Source organism: Emys orbicularis, chromosome 1 (assembly GCF_028017835.1).
Source record: "Emys orbicularis isolate rEmyOrb1 chromosome 1, rEmyOrb1.hap1, whole genome shotgun sequence".
In the NCBI taxonomy this organism is placed as follows: domain Eukaryota; kingdom Metazoa; phylum Chordata; order Testudines; family Emydidae; genus Emys; species Emys orbicularis.
The window spans coordinates 1,490,877-1,511,177 of NC_088683.1; the positions used below are offsets into that span (position 1 = coordinate 1,490,877).

At 55.8% G+C, this 20,301-nt stretch overlaps 1 protein-coding gene across 1 annotated transcript; it reads left to right on the forward strand.

The window, feature by feature from the left end:
• The first annotated feature begins 13,809 nt into the window (after positions 1 to 13,809).
• LOC135872979 (N-acetyltransferase 8-like) lies at positions 13,810 to 19,987 on the forward strand. Its single transcript, XM_065397438.1, has 2 exons — positions 13,810 to 13,877; positions 19,294 to 19,987. Exons 1-2 carry the CDS (start codon positions 13,810 to 13,812, stop codon positions 19,985 to 19,987), a joined length of 762 nt encoding a protein of 253 aa, XP_065253510.1.
• The last annotated feature ends 314 nt before the right edge of the window (positions 19,988 to 20,301 follow it).

The window sequence follows — 20,301 nt, forward strand, 5'->3', positions numbered from 1 at the left end:
ATGACGCTCCCAAAGCCCATCCACAGGGGAGTTACTCTGCTCCCCGCTGCAGAGATCACGGCGGTAGGTCTGGGGGACGGGGGCGCTGGATGAAGCTGGGGTTCGCACTGTCGGGGATCAGGGGCTGCAGCAGAATTAGTCACCTGGCAACCCAGCCAGTGCAGCCAGCCGGCCGCAGGCCACCCGCCTGACTGCACCCCGTGCCTGGGCCGGAAGGGCAGCTGGCCGACTCTTAGCCCAGCAGCTCTCTGGCTGCTCAGTGTGTTCATGCCACGGCCACGATCCTCCCTGTGCTGCTGCTCCTCGCCGGGCTCCTGTCCTGCTCCAGCCCTGCTCCTCCTCCTGCTCCTGCTGGTTTCCCAGCCTTGCTCCTGCTCCGTCCTGGCCGCCTCAGCTTGCTCCTGGTCCCGGCTTCCTTACCCTGCCCCTGGGCTCCGGCTCTGACCCTCGATGTGCCTCCTGGGTCCCCTCCTGGCTCTGACCCTCGGCTTGGCTATTAATTCCTGACTCCGGCTCCGACCCTTGTGTTGGATCCGCTTCCTGCTCCTGCTCCGACCATTAAGCCTGACTGCTAACGGCCCCGCCTCTATCATGTGTTCCCTTGGGCTGTTTGCTGGGGAGGGAAGCAGACGCCGTATGCGCCTGGAGTGGGCTGCCAGCACCTCAGCCGATGGGAAGGAGCCGGGAATGTTGGCGACAATCCCCTTGTTCTGTCTGTGTGTTCAGGGATTCGGGTGGGTCCTGATCCCCCCATCCCTGTCCCTGAAGGGAGTTCTGGGTTATTAATTCCCCAGGGTTTTGTACGGGGCCGTGTCCCTCGGTGGGCAGCTCCTCAGTGGGCAGGTGCAGGGGGACCTGCCGAGGGGCAGAGGCTGACGCTGCCCCAGGCTGAGTTGACCGCCCGAGGGGTGAAAGGCTGCGACGTGGCCCAGGAGGTCTCTGTCTCTGGCATTTTATCACGGTGAGAAGTGAGGAGCCAAGAGCAGTCGGGCGTGTTTAGCAAGTGACGACAGCCTGTCGGCTGGAGGGAGCCTCGTGCAGGAGTCTGCGCCGTCACTGCCCCCCGAATCACCAGCCTCTCCCGCGCTCTGGGGCCAGACAGGAGCGGCTGCAGCAGGGTGCGTCTGTGCTGCCCAGCAGTGCTGCCCACAGAGCTCCCCCGACTCCCATCGGTCCCACCGGCGGCATTGCTCTCCGGCTGCCGGCCGGCCAGCAGGGCCAGCAGCACCCACCACGTGCGCCCAGCCCCGAGCTCTCAGAAACGTCCCGTTCAGCCTCGGCAGCTGGGTGTGAGGATTAACAAGCAGGGGTTGGCCGTGACCTGGCTCGGGGACAAGCAGCGGCACAGCGAGCCCGGAGCAGCAGAGAAGCTGGATGCAGGGGAACCCACCGAGGAACAGCGCGCAGCACCAGCAGCACCAGTAGCAGGAGCCGGGGAGCAGCGTGTGGGGCAGGCTGTGACTGTCAGACACTGCAGCCGGGGGCAGCTCTGTGCAGGGTTTATGGAGGAGCAGCGGCTGGGCAGGGCCCCAGGGAGAGACACTGACTGAGCCTGGCCTGTAAAGCAGCCTGCATAGGCACAGACTCTGTGGGTGCTCCGGGGCGGGGGTGGGGGCAGGGCTTGGCAATGCATAAGGGGGCACTTCCCCAGATGCTCGGGAGTGGAAGGGGCGGAACCAGCCCCTCCCAGCCACTAGCTCACTGCTCTGCTGCATGGCGGGCTGGCAGATGCCTGAGAGAGCCTGGCTGGGGAGGCGGCTTCTGCTCCCCCTCTGGGCTCAGGTGCCGGGGACAGGGAGTGAGTGAGCCGGAGCTCCCCCACCCCAAACCTCACATTTCCGGCTCACTCACTCCCTGGCAGCCGAGCCGGGCAGGGAGCAGAAGCCGCCTCCCCATCCAGGCTGTGTCAGGCAGCTGCCAGCAACCGTGGGGGGCCAATGTTAGAAGTGGCTCCCTCCTGCTCCCCCCCCCGGGCTCCTTCCCTCCAGGGAGGGCAGCAGAATGTGCTGGGGTGGGAGGCAGGTCCAGGGGGAGGACAGAGCCTTCCCCCCCCCCAGGAAAGGTGGGGTGGGGAGAGTGCGGTGGCCCCGGGCTTGATGCAGGGGAGGGTTGGCTGGGAGGGAGATGTGACCTTCCCTTTAGATCATCCCCCCACCCCAGTTTGGGGAGGCACCAGTCATCTAAGGGGCGCCCTTGGGGGAGGGGGAAGAATGGGATGGGAAGAGGTGGAACAGGGGCGGGAAGTGGTAGGGTGGGAGAGCAGGACTGGGGGTAGGGCCTTGGACTGAGCAGGGGTCGAGCACCCCCCGGGAAATCAGGAAGTTGTTGCCTTTGCCAGGCTGTTTGCTGGACTAGAGACTGGACTGGAGAGCCCCTACCCCCCAGCCCCCACCCCCGCCCTGACTCGCCACTGGAATGAACCGCGGTTGCCCACTTTGAGCTGTAAGTGATTAAGCCTCTGTAGCCAGGGGTTATCTGCAACCTCCCTGTTCCCGCCAGCCCCAGTCACTGCCCTTTCCTGAGCCTGTGTCGGGTGGGTATCAGGACCCACTGGGGCTTCCCCTACAGGCCTGGAGCTGAAGCGCCTCTGGCCAGGTGACCACCCCCCCACCCCACTAAGCCCACCCTGAGGACGAATACACACAGAGCGACAGCACTCCCAGGGCTCTGCTGCCCTCGCATTGGTCGCTCTGCCCGTGGGGCTGCCCCTTTCCCCGAGCCCTCGTCTAGATGTCTCGTCTGTGTGGGGCGGGGCTGACTCTCGTGCCGGGCGTGTACGGTGTGAGCACAATGGGCCGGTGTGGTGGGTCCCTGGGCGCTAGTGTAACGAATGTGAATATTAATACCAGCAGTTTATACTCTGCACCGGGCGCTGGGGATCGACACTGTGACTGAAAACACAGGCGGTCACAGCCCCTTTTGACCCCGTTCCCATGGAAATCCTGCTCTGTGGCACCCCCGCCCCAAACAACAACCTCACTGAGCAGAGACACAGAGCCCAGGGGCCTGGGGAGGGGCTGCCAGAGGCAGAGCGGGCACTGGGCACTCACATGCTGAGGGTCTGAGAGTCCGATCCAGACGGGACTGTTCTTTGTGAAGCTCCACTTCATATAATTGGCCAGAATATTATTTTCTTCAGCACTGTGAAAGGAGGCGAGATGGGCCCCGGGCCAGTGGTGCTGGCAATGAGCCTGGGAGAAGAAAAAACAAAGCTAGTTACCCCCCACCCCCCACTGCAGGGAGCAGCAGGCGCGAGTCCAGCACTGTTCTGGGCCCTGCCTCCCCCGGGCAGCAAGGGCTGTGAGGGGACAGGACCCCATGTTAGTGCCTCTCCCGTCCCCAGGACCAATGGGAGGAGCAGGTAGAGCCGCCTCCCTCTCCCCATCCCCCTTCACCTTCCCGGCCCCCACCCCGCTCGGCACAGCCACAGCCACCCTGTGCCCTGCTGGCGGCACCGAATCCCTCCCGCGCCAGCTCCTGGGCTCTGCTCTGAGCACTGGCCTGCCCTGGGCCATGGCTCTGCCAGACACACCCGCTGTCATGCTGGGAGGGGAGCACAGGTGTGGCTGATGAAGGGCCCTGTGCTGACCCCAGGCACCCGGACCGCTCGGCTTGTGCACGTGAGCAATTAGCACCACATGACCTCAGTGCAGCCCTGGCCGAGGGGATTTCCTGGCAGCTCTCACAGGGCCCTACAGCCCGGGCTCCAGCCAAGCCCAGAAGCCTACACAGCAATGAAACTGCCCCGCAGCCCGAGCCCTGTGAGCCTGAGTCGGCGGGCACGGGCCAGCCGCGGATTTTTCTGTACTGTATAGACAGACCCACAGCGGCCTGTTCTCGGCCCAGGGCTATTCGGTCTCTGTCTCAGGGATCTGGGAGACAATACAAAACCAGTGCGGGTGAAGGCTGCCGGTGACAGTGAGATTGCTGGAGCGGTAAATAGAGCCGGACACATCAGGGCTATGCAGGGATCGGGATCGCACGGAGAGCTGGGCTGACTTGATCCCCGTGTGCGTTAATACAGCTAAATGCAGGGTCTCACGGCCAGGAACCAAGGCAGCCGGCTGCACTGACAGCCGGGGGATGTAGCCTGGGAGCCGGGACTGAAAAGCACTGAGGGGTCATGGCCACAGCCAGCTGAATGGGAGCTCTCAGTGCCGTGCCGCACAAGAGGGCAGGTGTGAGCCTTGAACGTGCAGGCACAGGCAGAGGCGGTGGGTGAAACTTCCCCTGGGGGAGGCTAGCTCCTGTCCCGCCTGTTCCGCCGACAGCTCTGCCCAGACTCCACCCCTGCTCCGCCCCCAGACCCCACCTGCTGCTGACTCGACGCTCACCCCTTCACCCCACCGCAAGTTCCCTCCTCTCCTTTGGCCTCCTCACCCTCCCTGCTAGACCCCCTGCCCCCATGAGATACCCCCTACCTGCCATGCCGCTGGCTCACCACTCCCCTCCTCACCCTGCTGCTGGCCTCACCGCTGCAAGACCATCCCCCGTTTTCACCCTAAAGCACTAATAAGATTTCCCTGTGGGAACTGAACAGCTATAGATCACTTGCCAGATGGATTCTCCGCTGTGTGGCAGAGTTCGGTGCATACTGTATAGAGAGAGACTTGGTTTTTCAGGCTACCTGCACCAACCTCAACTCTAATCTCCCTTTTTTTCAAAAGTGTTTGTCATGGACAGCCTGCATTAAAGCAGTACTTTAATCACCTTTCTTACACAGAATTCCCTGCCAGACTCGCTTACTTAAACTGGGCTTGAATAAAACAACTGGATCAAGAAATAAACTCACTGGCTATGTCTGCTCCTCCTTGAGCGAGGTTAGTGAAAAATACTTCTGCTGGGTGCAGAGAATAAGTTGCATAACATGGAACCAAGTATCAGAGGGGTAGCTGTGTTAGTCTGTATCCACAAAAACAACGGGGAGTCTGGTGGCACCTTAAAGACTAACAGATTTATCTGGGCATGACCTTTCATGGGTAAAAAACCCCCACCAATTCAGATGCATGGAGAATTATTGACAGGTCACATAGCATGGGAATTACTGACGGGTTGTTTGGAAACAATTTTTAACCCAAATAACACATTTTCCTACAATATAAAAGCCAGATGAATGTGACCAAAGTCTTACTGGGTGTTGGGAAATGCCTGTTTAATGGCTTCATTACCACTTTAATGGCCCGTTAACAGTTCCAGTGGTCTGTTACTAGGTCTCTGGAAGGCTATTTCACTTGTGTTAAGTTACTCAGAGCATAAGAACATAAGAATGACCCTACTGGGTCAGACCAAATGTCCATCTAGCCCAGTATCCTGTCTTCCGACAGTGGCCAGTGCCAGGTGCCCCAGAGGGAATGAACAGAACAGGGAATCACCAAGTGATCCATCCCCTGTCGCCCATTCCCAGCTCCTGGCAAACAGAGGCTAGGGACACCATCCCTGCCCATCCTGGCTAAGAGCCATTGATGGACCTATACTCAGGGATCCCCTCCTCTCCCCTCTACACTCCCCCCACTGCTGCTGGCTCACCACTCACATCCTCAAATGCCCCAGAGGGCCCAAGGGGGGGTGAGGAGGAGGAACGGGGTCAGCTGAAGGGAGCTTTGAAGGGGGGTGGAATGGAGGAGAGGAGACGAGAGGAGGAAGACTCACCAGGCAGCAGCAGCAGGTGTTAGGAGCCCATGAAAGGGTCAGAGCAGGGAGGGGAAGAGGCGAGGAGGAGCCACCACAGCCCAGATGTCAGGTGCCAGGGCACGACTTGAGCACAGGGCTGTGGGGTTGGAGCAGGGAAGGGGTGTTACACGTATATGGCACTAGTGAGACCAGCACTGGGCACTATGTCCCGGTCTGGGATCCACTTCTCAGACAGGATGTTAACAAATAGGAGAGGGTTCCGAAGAGAGCTCCAAGAATGACATGAGGTCTGGAAAACCTGCCTTACAGAGGGAGACTTGCAGGAAATCTAGAAGTTTTCTGACTGTCCCTCCTTCCACTGTCCCTTCCTCCCATCCACAGATGTCCTTGCCCTGTCCCCAAGCCCCAGACACAGCCCTGCTGGGTAATGGGTCTGTTACCTGCCCCTGTTCTATGCCGACCCGGAGCAACTGCTCCCACAATAGTTACAGGCCAATGCACTAAACAGCATTGCAGGGGCACTACAGAGCAGAGACAGCAGAAACTACAGTTCTGCCAGCCCCCCCCAGAGCACAAGCACAGGGAATTCCCAGTCCCATGGTCATGTTCACGTGCACCTGGCACCCCACACAGCATTACACAGCATTATAGTAGTAGGGATGTACTACCACCCACCTGACCAGGATGGTGATAGTGACTGGGAGATTAGAGAAGCTATAAAAATAAAAAAAAAACAATGGGGGATTTAATCTCTCCCTTATCCACTATCTACTATCCCCTACCCACTAGAATCATAGAATCATAGAATATCAGGGTTGGAAGGGACCTCAGGAGGTCATCCAGTCCAACCCCCTGCTCAAAGCAGGACCAATTCCCAACTAAATCATCCCAGCCAGGGCTTTGTCAAGCCGGGCCTTAAAAACCTCCAAGGAAGGAGATTCCACCACCTCCCTAGGTAACGCATTCCAGTGCTTCACCACCCTCCTAGTGAAATAGTGTTTCCTAATATCCAACCTAGACCTCCCCACTGCAACTTGAGACCATTGCTCCTTGTTCTGTCATCTGCCAGAACAAATCTGTCCTCAGACCCTGAAGCACAGACAGCTCACTCACAGAATTAGCATGGAGACAGTCCTGTTCCAACACCATTGTCTTCCCAACAAGCTGGCCACACACAGCCACTTGGTTATAGGGCTGCTCAACTTTCTTAACAGCTCTTACTCCATCTGAGACCTTCTCAGAGCTATCCACACTGGATCTTACAAAAGGAAAGTCAGTGGATCCATTTACAACAGAAAATTTCTGGCTGTTAGGAACTGAAACTTCCTGGATTAAATCACTTTCACACCCTTTAGCTGTAGCAAGCTGCTTGCACAGATTACCATGAGGATTCCTTTCCCCAGCAGCTTTTCTAAGCCACAGTTCACCCCCCACAGAAATTCTGCCCTTACCCTCTTCACCTGGGGCTTGCTCTAAAGGAACACTTTCCTGAGCAACAACAGACTCTTTTTGGGTCTTAGGCCTGGTCTACACTACGACTTTAATTCGGATTTAGCTGCCTTAATTCGAATTAACGCTTGACCCGTCCACAACGAAGCCAGTTAATTCGAATTAAAGGGCCCTTTAATTCGATTTCTGTACTCCTCCTCGACGAGAGGAGTAGCGTCAAAATCGGTATTGTTAATCCGAATTAAGGTTAGTGTGGCCGCAATTCGATGTTATTGGCCTCCAGGAGCTATCCCACAGTGCACCATTGTGACCGCTCTGGCCAGCAATCTGAACTCGCATGCACTGGCCAGGTGGACAGGAAAAGACCCGGGAACATTTGAATTTCATTTCCTGTTTGCACAGCGTGGAGAGCACAGGTGACCACAGAGAGCTCATCAGCACAGGTAACCATGCAGGCTGATAATCGAAAAAGAGCACCAGCATGGACCGTACAGGAGGTACTGGATTTGATCTCTATATGGGGAGAGGATTCAGTGCTAGCAGAACTGCGTTCGAAAAGACGAAATGCCAAAACTTATGAAAAAATTTCCAAGGGCATGATGGAGAGAGGCCACAATAGGGACACAGATCAGTGCCGCGTGAAAGTCAAGGAGCTCAGACAAGCCTATCAAAAAGCAAAGGAGGCAAACGGTCGCTCCGGGTCAGAGCCGCGGACATGCCGCTTCTACGCTGAGCTAAATGCATTTCTAGGGGGGGCCGCCACCACTACCCCACCTCTGACTGTGGATTCCGAGCTGGGGATAATCTCATCAGGTACACCTGATGATTCCGTGGAAGGGGAAGAGGAGGAGGACGAGCTGGCAGAGAGCACACAGCTCTCCGTTCTCCCCAACAGCCAGGATCTGTTTCTCACCCTGACTGAAGTACCCTCCCAAGCCAGCACCCAAGACCATGACCCCATGGAAGGGACCTCAGGTGAGTTTACCTTTTAAAATATAAAACATGGTTTAAAAGCAAGCATTTTTAATGATTAATTTGCCCTGAGCACTTGGGATGCATTCGCAGCCAGTACAGCTACTGGAAAAGTCTGTTAACATGTCTGGGGATGGAGCGGAAATCCTCCAGGGACATCTCCATGAAGCTCTCCTGGAGGTACTCCAAAAGCCTTGCCACAAGGTTTCTGGGCAGTGCAGCCTTATTCCGTCCTCCATGGTAGGACACTTGACCACGCCATGCTAGTAGCAAGTAATCTGGTATCATTGCCTGACAGAGCCTGGCAGCGTATGGTCCCGGTGTTTGCTGGCATTCAAGCAACATCCGTTCTTTATCTTGCTGTGTAATCCTCAGGAGAGTGATATCGCTTAGGGTAACCTGGTTGAAATAAGGGAATTTAATTAAGGGGACAGAGGTGGCCGTTCCTACTGGGCTGTTTGCCTGTGGCTGAAAAGAAATCCTTCCCTGCATTTAGCCAAGTGCAAAGGGGGGGGGGGAGGATTGGCCCAGAGCTTTTCGCGTTTTGCTAGCAGGGATCTTCCCTGATACCAGCCACGCGGTGGGGGGAGGGAGAAAGCACACATCCCAGAGAATTCATGGCGGGTGGGGGGGGTGTTGTTAGTTTGGTTCCTGCAGGGATCTTCCCTGATACCAGCCACGCGGTGGGGGGAGGGAGAAAGCACTCATCCCAGAGAATTCATGGCGGGTGGGGGGGGGGGTGTTAGTTTGGTTCCTGCAGGGATCTTCCCTGATACCAGCCACGCGGTGGGGGGAGGGAGAAAGCACTCATCCCAGAGAATTCATGGCGGGTGGGGGGGGGGGTGTTAGTTTGGTTCCTGCAGGGATCTTCCCTGATACCAGCCACGCGGTGGGGGGAGGGAGAAAGCACTCATCCCAGAGAATTCATGGCGGGTGTGGGGGGGTGTTGTTAGTTTGGTTCCTGCAGGGATCTTCCCTGATACCAGCCACGCGGTGGGGGGAGGGAGAAAGCACTCATCCCAGAGAATTCATGGCGGGTGGGGGGGGGTGTTAGTTTGGTTCCTGCAGGGATCTTCCCTGATACCAGCCACGCGGTGGGGGGAGGGAGAAAGCACTCATCCCAGAGAATTGGATGGGGGGGGGGTGTTAACCTTCAGCAGCAGAAAACAAGCTAACAGGAAAACTGCAGCACAACGGGCTTTGCTTGGTATGTGGGAAAGCAGGGCGCAGAAGCCTAAAGACAGTGGCTTACCATGGCAGCATGCAAGGTGAATTCTGTTGCCCGGACCTGCGTCTGTGATCTCTAGCAGCAAAGCCACAGGCACTCAATATTAAGAGGCAAAATGCGACCTTGCACAGAAATCACATGTGCTATGTAATGTGAATAGTATACACCGTGAAAGAGTATAAGCATTGTTCTGAAAAATGTATCTTTTAAAAAAATTCTCTCCTTTTTTCACTCCCTCCAGCAGGTGCAAATGTTTCAAGCCTCCCTCCTCCTTCCCGAAGGCTATCCCAGATAAGGCGTCGTAAAAAAAAGACGAGAGAAGAGATGTTTGCCGAAATCATGCAATCCACCAGGAATGAAAGAGCTCATCTGAATGAGTGGAAGGAGACGGTTTGCAAGTATAGGAAAGAAGCCAGTGACCGTGAGGACAGGAGGGACCAACGTGAGGACATGAGGGACCAACGTGAGGACAGAAGGGACCAACGTGAGGAGAGGAGAGACGCTCGAGATGAGAGGTGGCGGCAGGAAGATCAGAGGAGTCGGGAAGCAACGCTGGGGCTGCTGCGTGAGCAAACAGACATGCTCCGGCGTCTGGTGGAGCTTCAGGAACGGCTGCTGGAGAACAGAGTGCCGCTACAGCCCCTGTATAACCCCCCTACCTCCTCACCATGTTCCATAGCCTCCACACCCAGACGTGTAAGAACACGGGGGGGGAGGCTCCGTACACCCTCCCATTCCACCCCAGTGGACAGCCCAAGCAAAAGGCTGCCATTTTTTTAACCTTTTTTTACTGGGCTTTTCCTTCCCGCAGATCCTCCACCCAAACCCCACTCAGGTTCTGTGCCGCTACAGCCCCTGTATAACCCCCCTACCTCCTCACCATGTTCCATAGCCTCCTCACCCAGACGTTTAAGAACACGGGGGGGGGGGGGAGGCTCCGTACACCCTCCCATTCCACCCCAGTGGACAGCCCAAGCAAAAGGCTGCCATTTTCTTAACCTTTTTTTACTGGGCTTTTCCTTCCCGCTGATCCTCCTCCCAAACCCCACTCAGGTTCTCTCCCTCTTTTTATAATCAATTAATAAAGAATAAATGATTTTTAAACAATGGTGACTTTATTTCCTTTGAAAGCAAGCTGGGGGAAGGGGGAGGGTGGGTTCCTTACAGAGAATGAGTCAATAAAGGGGGCGGGTTTTCAGGAAGGATAAACAAACATAAATTTCACACTGTAGCCTGGCCAGTCATGAAACTGGTTTTCAAAGCTTCCCTAATGCGCAGCGCTTCATCGTGTGCTCTTCTAATCGCCCTGGTGTCTGGCTGCGAGTAATCAGCAGCCAGGCGATTTGCCTCAGCCTCCCACCCTGCCATAAAGGTCTCCCCCTTGCTCTCACAGAGATTGTGAAGCACACAGCAAGCAGTAATAACAATGGGGATATTGGTTTGGCTGAGGTCTGAGCGAGTCAATAAGGATCGCCAGCGACCTTTTAAACGGCCAAATGCACATTCTACCACCATTCTGCACTTGCTCAGCCTGTAGTTGAACAACTCCTGACTCCTGTCCAGGCTGCCTGTGTATGGCTTCATGAGCCATGGCATTAAGGGGTAGGCTGGGTCCCCAAGAATAACAATTGGCATTTCAACATCCCCCACGGTTATTTTCTGGTCCGGAAAGTAAGTCCCTTGCTGCAGCCGTTTAAACAGATTGGTGTTCCTGAAGACGCGAGCGTCATGAACCCTTCCCGGCCAGCCCACATGGATGTTGGTGAAACGTCCCTTGTGATCCACAAGTGCTTGCAGCACCATTGAGAAGTACCCCTTGCGGTTTATGTACTGGGTACCCTGGTGCTCCGGTGCCAAGATAGGAATATGGGTTCCATCTATTGCCCCACCACAGTTAGGGAATCCCATTGCAGCAAAGCCATCCACTATGACCTGCACATTTCCCAGAGTCACTACCTTTCGTAGCAGCACCTCCGTGACTGCTTTGGCTACTTGCATCACAGCAGCCCCCACAGTAGATTTGTCCACTCCAAATTGATTCCCGACTGACCGATAGCTGTCTGGCGTTGCAAGCTTCCACAGGGCTATCGCCACTCGCTTCTCAACTGTGAGGGCTGCTCTCATCTTGGTATTCTGGCGCTTCAGGGCAGGGGAAAGCAAGTCACAAAGTTCCATGAAAGTGCCCTTACGCATGCGAAAGTTTCTCAGCCACTGGGAATCGTCCCACACCTGCAACACTATGCGGTCCCACCAGTCTGTGCTTGTTTCCCGGGCCCAGAATCGGCGTTCCAAGCCTATAACCTGGCCCATTAACATCATAATCTCCAAAGCACCGGGGCCCGCGGTCTCAGAGAATTCTGTGTCCGTGTCCATGTCCTCATCACGCTGGTCGCTGCGCTGCAATCGCCGCCTCCTCCTCCTCGCCTCTTTTTTCTGGTCCTGTGTAAGCATAAACTCCACGAGAAAGCGCGAGGTGTTTATAATGTTCAAGACTGCGTTCTGGAGCACAACGGGATCCATGCTTGATGCAGAATGGAGTCTGCAGAGTTCACTCAGGAAAAAAGGCGCGAAATGGTTGTCTGCCGTTGCTTTCAGGGAGGGAGGGGGAGGCTGTACCCAGAACTACCTGCGACAATGTTTTTTGCCCCATCATGCACTGGGGTCTCAACCCAGAATTCCAAGGGGGGTGGAGACTGCGGGAACTATGGGATAGCTATGTAAAAGCTACCCACAATGCAACGCTCTGGAAATCGATGCTACTATGGTAGCTTGGACGCACACCACCGAATTAATGGTGCCTAGTGTGGCCGAATACATTCGAATTTATAAAATCGGTTTCCTAAATTCGAATTATATAAATTCGAATTAATCCTGTAGTGTAGACATACCCTTACTCACATCCATGATCACCTTCGTCCCATCAGGCAGATTTCTACACAATCCCCTTGCAGGCAAACTCATAGACTCACTAGATAAAAGGTTAGAAACATTTCCCTTCCCTTTGCCACACACACAAGTTCAGGAATCTTTTCCTTCTTGCTACAAGTTGTCAAACCATCAGTGGGTAACACAATTAAATCACCTTCTTGCTCTCCTTGTGCCCTGGCTAGGATATCACCCTGATTAGACAGAGTTGCTACATCCTTTTCCAACCACACATTAGCAATAGGCCAAATACAAGCACCAGAATTGTCTGGTCTCTGGGATTTTGTTAGGACACTAACCGGATGCCACCTAGTTACAGTTCCATTCTCCCCAGCAGACACAAACTTAAGACCATTCCCTTCTGGGCTTTAGTTGAATCCAGAACCAACTCTGAGACAACTGAATCACCCTCGACCATCAAAGTCTGCTTCACAGACAAAGAAGAGCCGGAGACACCTTCTCCTTTACCAGACACATAGCTTGGGATTTCATTTTCCTTGTCCCAGCGCACAGGGCTGTTCACAGACAACTGCTTGGAGACCAAGGTAGCTTCCTCCATAGGCAAGTCAATACCCCTGACAGACACAGGCACATTTCCTTCACTGTCACAATTCTCCACACAGGTAACAGGTAAGGTATAGGGACACTTATGTTTCACTCTCCTTGCCTTCCCAAACTGCTGACTAGATAAAGCCATCAGCTCACAAGGCTGCCTGGGCTCATCCAAACTTTTCTTATTCGCCTCTCCCTTTGCTTGATCTAATTTCAAATTTGCTTCTGAGACATTAGACAGACGTTCAGAAACTTCATTCATAGCCAAATAGCTCTCTTGCATAGACAACAATTTGGAGACGCCCTCCCCAGGCAAATCATTGCCCTAACAGTCACAGGTTTAAGATCATTCCTTTCCTGTGATTGGCTACCTGGACTGAACAGAGCTTTAACATCTTCCCCAATCAAAAGATCCTTAGGCAATAACTTCCTTACACCAACTATATAACTTCATGCTTCGTACCATTCCATTCAAGGTGGATTCTGGCTAAAGGCACGCGTACAGTAAACTCATAGAGGACATCAACATTCACACTCTGATTTGGTAAGTAATCTTCCTCTTTGACAAGATCTGCTTTAACAAGAGTGATGTTAGAAGCCATAATTTGCCCTAAACAGCTTTTACCATTGACTTTTACACTCTCTATGAATTTTTCATTACCCCTCCCATACATAGTATCGGCACAATTTATGGGGTCACCTACTGAACTCACAGTAACGGCATTTACATAAAAGGTGGCAGTGTTGGGGTCCATTTCGTTACACCCAGACAATTGCTCAGCGTTATACAACATACCAACATTGTTATAAACTGGACTTTCAGGAGGATACACTTTCTGCTGTTCTTCCCTTGCTTTTTTGCCGTGGAGCTGAAATCTGACCGTGTCCTGTTGCATTTGGTGAGCTTTCTCCTCAGCAGCCAGCAGCTCCAGACGCCCCTTACGAGCTCTTTCTTCTCTCTCATCAGCCTCCTTCTTTCTTTGATCAGCTTCTCTTTCTAATTCAGCTATTTTTTGCTTTTCCAGCAATCGAAGATCTGCTAGTTTCTGTTCATGCTCAAGTTGCAGTTTATTTGCTGCCATTTGCATTCTAACTTTTTCTGCATCTTCTGTAGCCTCAGGTAAGGGCTGTGCTCCTGCCTCCTGATCACTGGCCATTAACAGCTCTCTCAGTTCTTGATTTGTAGCTTTCTTTCTAAAGCTTATCCCCTTTTCTGAACACAAATCTTCCAGGGCTTTTTTATCAAGGCTTTCATATGCTCTTTGCTCACCCATTGCAACTGCTCTTTAACCAACCAAACTCTCAATACCAAAATTCCAATTTGGATAGCGGGGGGTTCTGACCCAAAGTTTAATTGATGTGGTTCTGTGGATCCTGCTGACTACGGCATTGTGACGGTGCTGCCCGTGGGAGCCAGCTGAGGTCACTCAATCAGGGTGAACTGCAAACCAAACGGGGCAGCCAAACCCCAAACGCTGGTGGATATTCCAATACTTAGATTTACCAAGCCAGCACAAAACAGCCTCTGTATTACCTCACTGGTTACTCAGAAGTCCAAACAACGCAGTTCCCTTAAAGTGCCCAGCCTCAGGCCTCCCTCCAGACACACACGTCAGATATGATGAGGATTACTGAAAATCTTATCTCATCATATAAAAGAAAAGGTTCTTCCAATCCCAAAGGATATAATTGGACACACCCAGGTCCAATTATAACTTAGATCTTACCCAAAATACACGCTAATAGCCAATTCTTATTAACTAAGCTAAAATTTATTAAAAAAGAAAAGAGAGAGTGCTGGTTAAAAGATCAATATACAGACAGACTTGAATTCAATTCTTGAGGTTCAGATGCATAGCAGAGATGAGCTTGTAGTTGCCAAAAGTCCTTTTAGAAATAGTCCATAGGTTATAGTCCAATGTCCATATTCAGGGTGACTCCAGTCAGTGACTGGGGATCTCAATCCTTGTGGCTGAAGGTTTCCCCCTCTTGAACCCCAAAGCAGATCTGAGATGAAGCAGGATCGTGTCCCAGGGTTTTTATACATTTCCAGAAGCCTTTTGGCCTGAGAAAACAATAGGCTTAACTCTCCTTCTCCCAAACATCCTGGCAATTAGCACAGGGTAATTTATCCATTAAACAGTTCAGATACAGGTTACCACAACCTTCAAAGAGACATAGAGACAATAATACTATTTCTCTCAAGTGTCTTCCTAAATGTTAATATTCCATTTTTGATCTTTGAATCAAAGCTATAGCAATAGACAAGACTTGTTTGCTGACATCACAAGCCCTGAGCAAACACCCACCCTTCTACCTCTAACAATGCAGCCTGCATTTCAAAGCTCTATTCATTTACATATGTTCCTAACAAGTCTCTAAACTTCGGCCATGGGTCAGGTCAGTTTAATTAACTCTTTCTGGCCCTGTCATCTTTCAATGAGATATTATATTACACTTATAACATCACCCCCCCTCTCCCGGAGACACCGCCCTGCTCCCAGCCTCAGTTCGGGGGTGGGGCAGGACACGGACAGGGCTAAGGGGGGCACGAGGTAAAAACTTTGGGGACAGTTTCACTGGCTTTCAGCCCCCCACTATAAAATGTCCGTGCCCCACAGACAGCCCTGGCGCAGCCTGGAGTGTCTCCGCAGTACCCGCAGCATCAGGGATGTCTCTCCGGCGCAGAGCTGGTACCAGAGCTTCGCACGAACTGGCCTTCAGTGAGCTCACGTGGGATGCCAATAACCCGGGGGAGGTTCCATTGTTCTTTCCATTTGCTGAGTGCCCATCCCCCGTATCTGGGCAAGAGGAACTGGGGGGGGGGGGGAGGGCTGTGGCTCCAGTTTGCTCACGTCCCCCACCCCCACCCCAGTTCCACCTGTAACCGACACTATTCGTGGTGTGTGTGACCCCTGCAGCGCCTGGACGCCCCATTGTCCTGCACACACGCAGCCAGACAGGCTCTGCCCCCAGCAGCTCCCAGTCCAGAGAGAAGCCCCAGGCAAAGGTCCGAGGGGAAACACGCGCAAGGGAGGGGAAAGGACTGAGCCGACATCCCGCAGCAGGTCAGGGGCAGAGCTGGGGTAGCCCCGGTCTCCTGCATGCTAGCCCACTGCCCCAGCCACTAGCCCACACAGCCTGGCTTCTGGCTGTTAGCTGCTGTGTGAAGTGGCCTAGGCCTGACCCCTAGGGAATGTGCCTCGGCCGCTGGCGGGTGGGTCGTGCTGTGATCCCCTTACAGAGATGGGGACTCCCAGCCACAGAGCAGCTCTTTTGGTGCCATGCAAAGGCGACGAGACGCAGCTATAATCTGCTTCCACGCCCAGGAACCAGCTTGAGCTTCCGCCAGCAAGGAGGGAAGCAGTTAGAGGGGTGGGCTCTGGAGTGCGTGGGGGCGCGAGCAGCTTATTGCTCGAGTGCGGCTGTCGGGGGAAAGCTGAACTGTTGCAAAGACCCCGCACTGGCCCCCCAGGCAGAGCTGCCTGCGTCAGGCTCTCTCTAAAGCCTGCTTTCCCTTTAAGCAGCCTGGGCCCTGCCAGCTGCCTGGATTCCCGGGGAGGGTGGCTACATCTCGGCTCTGTGCACCTAGCGCAGAGGTCGGCAACCTTTGGCACGCGGCTCACCAGGGTAAGCACCCTGGCGGGCCAGGCCGGTTTGTTTACCTGCCGCATCCGCAGGTTCGCAACTCCAGGCCAATGGGGGCAGCGGGAAGCAGCACAGGCCGAGGACCATGATCGCTGCCGCTTCCCGCCACCCCCATTGGCCTGGGACGGCAAACCACGGCCAGTGGGAGCCGCGATCAGCCGAACCTGGGGACGTGGCCGGTAAACAAACCGGCCCGGTGCTTACCCTGGTGAGCCGCGTGCCAAAGGTTGCCAACCCCTGACCTAGCGGTTCCATCGCCGCTGCGCTGGAGCTCTTGGCTGGAAGTGGGGGGCTTTCAGCCTGGCTGGGGTCTGTGCACAGGTGAGTCCTGCAGCTGGGAGAGGGGGTTGGGGGCATTGCAGAGTGTCGCTGCACCCTGGGGTTTTGCATGGCCACAGAATGATGGCTAGCCTGGGGGGCCCTGTGCCATGGGGCTAAGGGGCTGCTCAGACTTTGCTCTTGGCTGCAGCTGGGAGCGTTTCCTTCTCGGGTGGGTAAGGGAGCGGAGAGGTTCGGGGGGGGGCAGTCAGGGAGAAGGGGGTGGTTGGATGGGGCCGAGGTTCTGGGGGGGTGGTCAGGGGATGGGGAACAGGGAGGGTTGGGAGTGGGAGTCCCACAGGGCCTGTCAGGGGAGGGGTGTGTGAATAGTGTTCAAGAGGGCAGTCAGGGGACAGGGAGTGGGGGGGGTTGGATAAGGGGGTGGGATCCCAGTGGGCAGTTGGGGCGGGGCGTCCCGGGAGGGGGTGGTCAGGAGATGAGGACCAGAGAGCGGTTGGATAGGGGGTGGGAGTCCTGGGGGGGTTGTCAGGGGGCGGGGGTGTGGATAGGGGTCAGGACAGTGAGGGGACAAGGAGCAGGGGGGTTGGATAGATCGAGGGTTCTGAGGGGGGCAGTCAGGGGGCAGGAAGTGGGAGGGGGCGGATGGGGGTGGGGGCCAGGCTGTTTGGGGAGGCACAGCCTTCCCTACCCGGCCCTCCATACAGTTGCGCAACCCTGATGTGGCCCTTGGGTCAAAAAGTTTGCCCACCCCTGTGCTAAGGGGCTGCTCGGGAGAGCAACAGGTAGGATGACCAGACAGCAAGTGTGAAAAATTTGGGACAAGGTTGGGGGGTAATAGGAGCCTATATAAGAAAAAGACCCAAAAATCGGGACTGTCCCTATAAAATCGGGACATCTGGTCACCCTAGGAACAGGCTTTGCTCCTGGCTGCAGCTGGGAGCGTTTCCTCCTTGGCTGCAAAAGCAGGAACTGAAACCGCTTCCAAGGCCCTGAGCTGGCCAGCCCGCAGAGCCCATGCAGGGGCCGTGGAGGTGGGGGCTGTTCCTGGGGACTGGCTGGCCAAGCCGTGGCTACACTGAGCTTTGGAGCCCAGGGTGTTCTGAGAGCAGAGGAGAGAACCCAGGCGTCCTGCCCAGCCAGGCAGCAGAACAGGTGTGAGCGGGCGAGCACTGACTGCTGCGCTCCCTCTCCAGAGCTTCCCGCTGTGCCTGGGTGTGGAAGGGCCAGGCCGAACCGAGGGGATCCGGCGCACGTCAGGCCCTCCCCTGGGCCGGGCATGGAGCATTTCCCCGAGGGCAGCCGTCGCTCACCATGCCCCAGAGCAGGCGAGCTTCTGAGCAGCACGAGGGGCCTGTGGTTAGAGCCCGTGGCTGGGAGTCAGGCCGTCCGGGGTCTCCCCAGGGAAGTGTTAGATCCACAGAGCTTCGCACCAAAGTGTGCAAGGCCAGGTGTGCAAAGGGAGGCACTGAGCAGCCTGCCCCCGTCACCAGCAGTGCCAGGCTCCCGGGTCAGTGCCCAACCCACCACCCGGCAGCTGTCTGGGATGGCTGCTGGCCTCCTGCGGGGGCTGGGTTAGGCTCACGTACTCCGACGACAAGGCTGGGGAGAATTTCCCGAATGTTTTTCTGTTCGTTGTGATCACTGGCTCGGGGAGACAAATCAAACCGCCCGATGAACGCTCCGGGGGGCCTGGCGACATGGCCGTGCAGGGGGGTTATGGCCGTTGGTGCCTTAAAACAATCCCCGAACTGTGTGCCTGCACCGGGGATCCCACCCCTTCCCTCCCACCCCTTCGTTCCTCTCTATCCAGCTGACACCTGCCCCCTCTGGGGTCTCCCAACCCCTCCTGCTGCCCAGGCTTCCCCTCCCGTCCCAGGGCTGGGCCCCCTGCCCTGCTCCTTGCTGGAGAAGGTGAAAGAGCAGAGGAGGAATAGGGAATCCAGGAAGTGCCCCATGGAGTCGAGGAGCTTCCTGTGGGCTTGGTCCCAGCTGATGGTTATTGTCTTTTGTTCCCAGCAGCATGGGGCAAAGGCCCCGGATACAGAGCAGCTCTCTTCTCCCGCTGGGTAGGTACCGCGCTGGGCAAGGGGACGAGGGTGACGGGACCACTGCAGTGCGAGCTGCTCTGGGTGTGGATCTGGGGGAGGGGGAGAGGCTGATCCACAAACACCTGCCGTCCCCTTCCAGACGGGATCGCAGCCCGTTAGTCTGGGGAGCTGCTTGGAGCGTGGGGCATGGAACCTCCACGGCCAGCCTGTCGCCAGCTAGGGCTGGCGTTTAAAGGGGCAGCGTCTGCCTAGTGAAGCCCCCTGCCCTGCCCCCCAGCCCCTCTATCCTGAGCCCCTGGGAGAGATTGTCTCCCCCCATCCCCCCACCCGTTCCTGGTGCTCCTCTCGCAGGGCAGGGCTGATGGGCGGGTGCTGAGGTAGCTGGGAATGGGGGTGATGAGATGGCAGGGCGGTGGGTGGAGGCGTGGAAGGTGTTTGCCAGGAGTCAGTGAGGGTGGGGGGGAGCCCAGTACAGCGAGAAGCCAGGGGCACTGTGGGAAGTGGCCGGTGGATCAGCAATGTCCCAACCCGCTCCCCTGGTTTAAACTCTGTCTGCCCTAGTGTGCCTGGGCTGAGCGGCCCCATGGCCCTGTACCGCATCCGGCAGTACGAGGACAGTGATTACGAGGCCGTGCGCACCATGTTCGGACGTGGGATTATGGAGCACGCTCCTGCTGGCTACATCCACATGCTGAAGCATCCCCAGGCCCAGCTGCTCTTCCTGGGCCTGTTCCTGGCGGTGCTCGCGGCCTCCGGGTCCCTCCTGGTCTCCCTCCTGGCTCTCCTGCTCGCTCTCACTGGGGCCTGGTTTTGGATCCGGTGTCTCTGGAACGATTACGCCCAGCAGTTTCTTTGCAACGACCTACTGGACATCCGGAGAAACTACCTGGAGGCAGCAGACTCTTGTCTCTGGGTGGCAGAGGCTGAGGGGGCAGTGGTGGGCATGGTGGGGGCCGTCCTACCGGACGACCCCTCGGAAAGGGGGCACGCCCTGGAACTGAAGCGCATGTCCGTGGGGAGGGAGTACCGGGGCCGGGGCATCGCCAGGGCGCTCTGCAGGACGGTCATCCGCTTCGCCCAGGAACACGGGTACAGTGCCGTTGTGCTGGCCACCACCATGGTTCACTACTCGGCCCAGCAGCTGTACGAGAGCATGGGCTTCCGGAGGGTCTTGGTGAGGTCCTCATCACTCCTCGCCAGCTTCCTGCAGTTCTCGGTCTTCTATTACCGATACGAGATTCCAGGGTCTCGCTGAAGGCTCAGGGGTGGTGATTCTTCCCCTGCCTGCTCAGCCGCTGGGAGCTTTGCCTGGCTTGTTAATTAACTCCCAGCAAGTTGCTACTTTTTTACCTTTTGGGTTAAAAAATAAACTGAGCTTGGAGGAAAAGTCTCACGTGCGTGACACTGTTCTTGTGCTGGCTTGGGATTATTGTTCCCCCAGGGGCTCCCCCTTCCCCACAGCCACCTGGGTCCCCTGGATCTGAACTTCACCCCTGGAGCTGAGCCGGCCGGGATCAGACTCACCCCCATTTGCTCAGTGGTTCCTAGTTGACCCCTGACCCCTAAAGA

What these genes read in the sequence shown, in the direction of transcription:
- LOC135872979 (XM_065397438.1), top strand. Translation starts at nt 13,810, where the DNA reads ATGCTCAAGTTGCAGTTTATTTGCTGCCATTTGCATTCTAACTTTTTC. An exon ending in TGCATCTTCTGTAGCCTCAG is followed by an intron (nt 13,878 to 19,293) that starts GTAAGGGCTGTG and finishes TGTCTGCCCTAG; the next exon opens with TGTGCCTGGGCTGAGCGGCC.